Source organism: Eimeria tenella, genomic scaffold (assembly GCF_000499545.2).
Source record: "Eimeria tenella Houghton genomic scaffold, Eth_scaff42, whole genome shotgun sequence".
Lineage (NCBI taxonomy): Eukaryota > Apicomplexa > Conoidasida > Eucoccidiorida > Eimeriidae > Eimeria > Eimeria tenella.
Genome location: NW_013543356.1, coordinates 38,464 through 46,086, shown reverse-complemented (window position 1 = coordinate 46,086; position 7,623 = coordinate 38,464). Strand labels below are relative to the sequence as shown.

Genomic DNA, 7,623 nt, shown 5'->3' with positions numbered 1-7,623 from the left:
GAGGCAAAAAGGGGTTTAGAAATATAAATATAAATATAAATGCAAATATAAATATAAATATAAATATAAATATAAATATAAATATAAATATAAATATAAATATAAATATAAATATAAATATAAATATAAATATAAATACAAATAAATATATATGTAGATAATAGATGGTCCAGGTTTCAAAAGCAGGTGTACAGACAGACACCCTGGAAAAGAAGCAAAAAGTGGGAATTGAAAAAAATTAAAATAATTAAAAGTTGCAGCAAAATAAAACAGCTCTGGGGCCTTTGCATGCATCAAATGAAGACCTAAACTGCACCAAAAAACAACTTAATGCACTACTCTTGCGCTGCTGCTGTGCTGCTGCTGCACTGCTGCTGTGCTGCTGCTACGCTGCTGCTGTGCTGCTGCTATTATGCTGCTGTGCTGCTGCTATTATGCTGCTGTACTGCTGCTATTATGCTGCTGTGCTGCTGCTGTACTGCTGCTATTATGCTGCTGTGCCGCTGTTATGCTGCTGCTACTATGCTGTTGCGCTGCTGCTGTGCTGCTGCTACGCTGCTGCTGTGCTGCTGCTGTGCTGCGCACAGCGCGCCGCCGTCTTCGAGGTTTGCCGCAGCGGCGACGAAGCGCAGCTGTGGCTGCTGGGGGCCCCTGCAGCAGCAGCAGAAGCAGCAGCAGCAGCAGCAGCAGCAGGTGCTGCAGAGGGCAAGTAGAAGGGGGAAAATCCTGGAAAGTGCATTGAATTGGCATTATTTCAAACTTTATTGTCTATTTTTAAACACATTTTGACTTTATTTTTAACTTTGTTCTCCATTTAAAAACATATTTGGTACTTTTGTCCCAGCAGCCGGCAGAGCCCCTCCGCCTTGCAAAGAAGCTGAGCTGCAGCAGCAGCAGCAGCAGCTGCTGCTGCTGCTGCGGCTCGGCTTCTGCAGCAGCAGCTTCTGCTGTAGCACTCTGCATGCAAAAGGTGTAACCCACAGAAATTAAAACATCCACACTCTGTACATTTTGTGTTAAATACATACAATATATATAACATATATATATTATATACATTGTATATATATATAATATATATATATTATACATATATATATATATATATACATGTAGATAGATAAATGCTGCAGCTTTGGAGTGCAAATGTGAATAAGTGGGATTGTCAGAATATTCCCAAACGCTGCTGTCTTTGCGCAAGCACTTTTTCAAAAAGACTAAAATGAATATTTTTAAATATTCATTTTTATTTAATTTGTGAAATATGCAAAAGATACTGCGGGTTTCTATTTGCTGCGGGAGGCAGTGCAGCCGCAGCTTTTTGCAACTGAACCCGTTTCTAAAGCCTCCTAAACCCTAAACCCTAAACCCTAAACCCTAAACCCTACAGGAGCAGCAACTTCGTAGAAACCAGCAGCAGCAAAAAAATGTTGAAAGCCCACGAAGGTTGGCCCGCTGTTTTGCAGAATCAACGCAGCAACTCGAGGCCTTGGCGGGGGAGCCACGAAATTGGAACATTCATTATTTATAAAATAAATAATGAATATTTAGATATATTTGCATTATATATATACACCGCAAATGCATGCATGCGTTTGCGCACACATATGACTGGCTTACTCGCCCAACTTGAACATGAGAATATGGGGGCTGTCAGTGATCAACTTTTGAGGATTTTGCGTTTTAAAGATTCGCAAAAGTTCCAATTTTCAGCTGCACTTTTTATTTTTTAAATCCTCAAAATGATTTTCAGATTGTTCTGCACAAAAGCTGCGCGTACACCTCATTCTTCCTCCGGCGCGTGCGGGTGCCGCTCCGGCGGCCTCTCGTTGGGGTCTCGGGGCGGCTGCAAAAGCCAAATAAATTGAAGTTAAATTAAAACAAACTAAATTAAAATTACTTAAAAACAAAAATAAACTTGAATTAAAATTTAAAATTCTATTTTATCAAGCTATGAAAACATTTAGCTTCTGCTGCAGGCAGCTGGAGCTCAAGCGCCCACCGGCTGCCCGGCGAATCTGAATTCCGCTTGAATTCTCTGTTGCTGCTGTTCTGCTGCTCTTTCTTGTTTTTATCCTTTTCCTTTACTTTAAATCCACTAAATTAGGAGTATTTTGCAGAATAAAATCCCATTTAAAGCTCACATTCGGGGGATTCCTGCGCATGATGTAGTTCTTGAAGAAATAGTTGCCTGCGAAAGCCCCCGTCAGTGCCGATCCTACTACAGCGCACCACTTGGGGCCGCTCAGGGCGTATTTGACGGGCAAGACCCTATCGAAGACAACTCCGGTGCCCATTGGCTGAAAGAAGAAGCAAAAGAAGCGGAAAAGGCCAAAAAGTGACACCAAATGACTTGAAAGGCGTGCAGAAAGGACCTCACCAGAGAAAGAGATGCAAAAGGAAACAAATACGCAGGAAAGCGAGCAAAGAAACACTCATAAATGGAGCAAAAACTCTTTGCATGCATGCGCTTGCTCCACACACGAAAACTTGGAATGGAAGGCAAGCCAAAAGAGCTGCAGCGGCGTTTTTGCTGCAGCCAGAACTGATCTGACGGCTGCGTAAGCAGCAGCAACAGGGATTGTGATGGCAATAATATGAGCTATAAACGATAATAATTCACCAACAATGTTATTTAAACAGTAAATGATAATAATTCAAGTTTTTAATTGAATTAAAAACCCCAAAAGCGGCTCAACCGCTCACCGGCATCGGCATCGAGCTGGCGGCCGCGAGCAGCGGCCGTGCGATCCTCTGCAGACAGCAGACAAAACTTGAATTTCGGAAATGAAAAATCAGGAAAGCGACTCAATAATTCAAAAAAGGACCAATTAACGCATTTTTCTGCCTTTATTTCTCCAATTTATCGCTGCATGCGCCGTCTAGAACTGCATTAGTGCAATTATTTTCAAGAAGGAGGCGAAGTTGCACACAGGCAGTGGCGCCAGAATCAAGAAATCCAAGTTTCGCAGACAAGGGCTCCCCGGCCCTCCTCGAGAGTTCTTTTTTCGCGGAAAGAAAAGATTAAGAAGTTGAAAAGTAAATTACCAGCAAGTTTGTCTAAAAGAGGGAAAGAAAAAGGCGAATTTTCACTTGCTGCTGCTCTGGTTCGCGCAGCTGGAGCAGCAGTCGCAAAGACAGCTCACCAGCGCCATCGGAGGTGCTTAGTTTTCCAGCTTTGCAAATCCGCTTGTCATAAAATAAATATTATTTTTCATTTTTAAATTCAATTTCTTCCAAATGAAGCCGATCACGCGCACAGCAGCAGCTCGGGCTGGCTGGGGCTGGCTGTGCATGCGGCTATCACCTGCCCCGGTTTGAACTCGAGCACAAGTACGCAATTATAACATTTAAAACCTTTATCTAAAATTAAGAAAAATAATTTAGTTTAATTTTACAGCTTTATTTTTATATATATTTGTTTCAAATCACCCAAATCGTTCTCAGGAGTAGTCAAGATAGACAAGCTCGGTGAAACAAAAATTCATAATTCGAAGTATATTTATTACGAACTCGAAATATATATATTTTCTTCTTGAAATCATTGAGGTATCTTTTGTGAAAAGTTTTGCTGCTTCACTGCTGCATCTTTTTTCCCCTAGAGCCCGCGTGGGTACTGGGGTAGATGACAAACCCTAAACCCTAAACCCTAAACGCTTAAGTAAACCCTAAACCCTAAACCCTAAACCCTAAACCATAAACCCTAGTGAACTCGATACAGCGAAAGGTGGAGAGGCGGGAAGGCTCCCTGCATGAACAATCACTGTCTGCTAGTTAAAAGTGGAGTATAGATACTGAAACCTAGGCTGAAACCCTAAACCCTGAACCCTAAACCCTAAACCACAAAACCTGACCTCTGCGCTGCTCATTTGGCTTGAATTTCAGCTTGTGTTGCTATCAAGTTAAAACAAATAAATAATTTTAAGAAGCAAAAAGTGAAAAATAAGAAAAAGAGTCTCAAAAGATAAGTTTTTAATTTCCTTTTTGTCCTTTTATTTTGCAGCAACAAACACTGCCAATTTATCACAAGACCATTTATACATATAAAGATGCATGCAAGCATTTGTTTAAAAAGATAAAAATATAATAAATATATTTAAATCTAAAAAGCAATTACTTGTACCTTTGGGCCTCAAAGAAGATAAAAATAATTCATTTCTTTTTTATTTTTAATTTCAAAAATATCTCTGCCGCTGCATGCGCGGCTGTGCTGGCGCATGCATTTCCGTGGAAAGTGTATTTTTTATTTTCCCAAAAAACCTTTTTTTGTTTTCTTCCTTTTGCATGCAGAGGAAAAGCAAAAAAGTTTCTTTTCTATTTTTTGTTGTTTTTTGCATTTGCATGCATTTGAGCTGCACGGCCATTTGCAAAAATGGTTTTATCGAAAATTAAAAAAATAGAAATCCATTTTTTTAAAAGGTGCAGCAAAAGCAAGAGCAGCAGCAGCAGCAGCAGAAGCAGCAGCAGCAGTAGCAGTAGCAGTAGCAGTAGGAGCAGCAGCAGTAGCAGTAGCAGCAGCAGCAGCAGCAGTAGCAGCAGCAGCAGCAGCAAAGAATATTTGAATAGAACTGGCAGAAAGAAAAAGTGAAAAGTGAAAAAGCCAGTTCGGCCCCAGCCTGCACGGAGGTGTACATACAGCCGAACTGTATCTTCCTTTTGCTGCAGTTCAGCCCTTCGCCACTTTTTGGAAGAACTTTCGGTCATTGTCTTCTCAGGAGTTAATTCAAGATTTAAAATAAATAATAAATCAAAATGCATGCAAATGGATTTATATTTGCTTCTCAGTCCCAAAAAGAGGGGCTGGAGGGGAGAAAAAGAAATTCAATTTATACGGCAAAAGCGGAAGTGTAAGGTTAGGGTTAGTTCTTGGCAGCAAAGTTGCATGCACCCAAAAGCAGCGCAAATTGGATTAGTTTTGTCACTAAATACTTCAAAAATTCGTCAAATTAATTATTTTAATGCATTTAATGCTTCAAAAAGTAATTTAAAGTAAAAATTTCGCTTCTTGCATGCAGCTCTCTGGGGGCCCCCAGGGGCTCCATTGCAGAAGACCCCCCTGGGGGCCCCCCGGGGGCCCCCAGGGGCCCCCTATGGGGGCCCCGGCACATTATCGATGTCTTGAGTGTTCTGTAGACAAAAAATGAAGAAGTTTTGTTTTGATTTTCTGAATTTTGCAAGCGCGCAAAAATTGGCGAAAGTTCAGTGATGGGTTTCTGAGCTGTACATACACCTGGAACAAAATGCTCTAGGCGGCGGCACCGTCTCGTGTGCGCCCAGAACAAAAGCGGAATAGTAGATAATTTATTTTATTTTATTTTATTTTATTTTTTACTTTATTTTATACTTTATTTTACATATTTCTGCGGCTGCAACAAATCCAGCGCATGCACTCAGGGCCCTGGCCCTTCTCTCCACCATGTTGCTGCTGCGGCTCCTAGCAGCAGCTGCAGCAGCAGCAGCAGCAGTCGCTGCAGCAGCAGCTACAGATGTACACACAATGCTGCAAGCCCCAGTTTCCTTGGATGTTTCCGGGTTGCGGAAGAAGCTGGCGCATTGGGGAGTAAGATCCCAAACCCTAAACCCTAAACCCCAAACCCTAGGCGCTTCCAAACTCTAAACCCTGAAGCCTTAAGCATAAACCCTTGACTACAAACCCTAAACCCTAAACCCTAAACCCTAAATCCTTAACGGCAAACTTTAGACTGCAAGACCCTAGGCCTGGATCGTGAGCCCCGGGTCTCTAAACCCTTTTAAAGTGCTGGGGTTTAGGGTTTGAGATTTCAAGAGGTTTCTAGCCTAGAGTTTAGGCTTTAGGGTTTAGGGTTTAGGGTTTACTGCCCGATTTTTTACCTCACAAAGCAACAAGTTAAGCTGCTTGAGGTGTACATACACCTCCGCTAGTTTGTTCCTTTCTTGTGCTCTCCTTTCAATTCGGGTTTAGGGTTTAGGGTCTAGGGTTTAGGGCTTAGGGTTTAGAGTTTAGGGTTTAAGGCTTAGGGTTTAGGGTTTATATATGTTAATATAATTCTTCAGGAGTCTCCCCTGGTCCCAGAGATGCATGCATACGCTATCCTCTACCTGAAGCAGCAGGAGCAGCAGCAGCAGCAGCAGCAAGAACAGCAGCAGCAGCAGCAAGAGCAGCAGCAGCAGCAGGAGCGTCGAGTGCGTATTTGCACTTCCTTAGGCCAGCACCTCCAGCATTGGCAGCAAACTCACCAGAGCCTTTTCCAGAATCTGGAGCAGCAGCAGCAGCAGCAGCAGCAGCAGCAGCAGCAGCAGCAGCAGCAAGTGCCCTTGGAAGAGATTTGGGAGCTGCTGCAGCTGCTGGAGGCAGCAGCAGCAGCAGACTGCTCCTTTTCACTCTCTCCGCTGCTGCAGCGGGTGGGCCAAAAATATAATTAATTAATTAACTAATTAATTAATTAATTATATTTATTCATTTATTTATTTATTTATCTTTATTCTAATTTGTTTGTTTGAGAAACAGTAGAAAGAAATTAAATGTTATGATAAAGAACTAACCTAACACACAAAAACTGCTGCGGCGACTGCAGCAACTGCTGCTGCAGCAACTGCAGCAGCAGCAGCAGAAACTACAGCAGCAGCAGCTGCTGCAGCACATATATATACTCCACAAATGCCCAGATGAACAGGCAGCGTGCCAGTCTCCGTGTGTATATTGGCTGCTGCTGCATCCGCTGCTGCTGCTGTTGGCGCTACTGCTGCTGCACTTGCTGCTCTTGCTGCTGCTGCTGCTGCTGCTGCCTTATTGATATGCGCGCAGGAGTTTAAGCCGCTTCTGTCTCAAAATGTGGCTTACCCTTTGGGAGTCTCGGAGCCCCCAGCAGCAGCAGCAGCTGCTGCTCTATGGGCTGCTGCTGCTGCTGCTGCTGCTGCTGCTTCTACTGCTGCTGCTGCAAACGCAACTCTTGCTGCAGGAGCACAAGTGGCCTTTGGGCTGTATGGACACTCCGCGGAGGAGAAGGGAAAAGCCCTGCTGCGAGCAGCAGCACAACTTGAGCCTGGTCCGTTTGCTGCTGCTGCTGCTGCTGCTGCTGCACTTGCTGCTGCTGCTGCTTCGCGGTTATCCCTGCTGCTGCTGCTGCGGGCTTATCGCTGCTGCTCCTGCTGCTGCAGCTGCTCCTGCTGTTGACGCTGCACGGCGCTGCTGCTCTGAAGGCCTACCCACGCCTGCACTCGCTGCTGCTGCTGCTGCCGCTGCTGCGGCTGCTGCCGCTGCTGCTGCTGCTGCTGCAGGCGCAGCAAGTGAGGCAGCTGCTTTGCTGCTGTACGGAGCGCAGCCGCTGCTGCAGCAGCCGGAGGAGCTGCTGCTTCAGGTGTACAGACACCTCACGGGCGCCTTGGCGCTGCCGCCAACTCCCATGCAGTCGAGAACTCTTTCTCGTTTGCTAATTGCATTTTTCAGGTAATAATAAGGGTTTAGGGTTTAGGGTTTAGGGTTTAGGGTTTAGGTTTTAGGGTTTAGGGTTTGTTATTGGCTGAGTTGGGGAACTGCGCTTTCGCGTCAGGCTCGACGTGCGCGGGTGCTGCTGCCTGCTGCTAAGGGTTTAGGGTTTAGGGTTTAGGGTTTAGGGTTTAGGGTTTGTGTCTGTCAAACACTCT

At 44.2% G+C, this 7,623-nt stretch overlaps 2 protein-coding genes across 2 annotated transcripts in view; one reads left to right on the top strand and one right to left on the bottom strand.

Annotated features, from left to right (window-relative positions):
- Positions 1–1,783: 1,783 nt before the first annotated feature.
- On the bottom strand, positions 1,784–2,297 carry ETH_00002775 (uncharacterized protein; the record flags this gene model as incomplete). The annotated part of the gene is made up of 2 exons (XM_013376911.1): positions 1,784–1,846; positions 2,145–2,297. 2 exons carry the CDS (start codon positions 2,295–2,297, stop codon positions 1,784–1,786), a joined length of 216 nt encoding a protein of 71 aa, XP_013232365.1.
- Positions 2,298–6,054: 3,757 nt separating this feature from the next.
- Positions 6,055–7,623, top strand: part of ETH_00002770 (uncharacterized protein) — a gene marked incomplete at both ends in the record, with an annotated part of 6,045 nt that continues 4,476 nt past the window's right edge. Inside the window, 3 exons of the mRNA XM_013376910.1 lie at positions 6,055–6,381; positions 6,785–7,025; positions 7,258–7,426. Coding sequence (XP_013232364.1) covers positions 6,055–6,381; positions 6,785–7,025; positions 7,258–7,426 — 737 coding nt within the window. The remainder of the gene's footprint in view (positions 6,382–6,784; positions 7,026–7,257; positions 7,427–7,623) is intronic.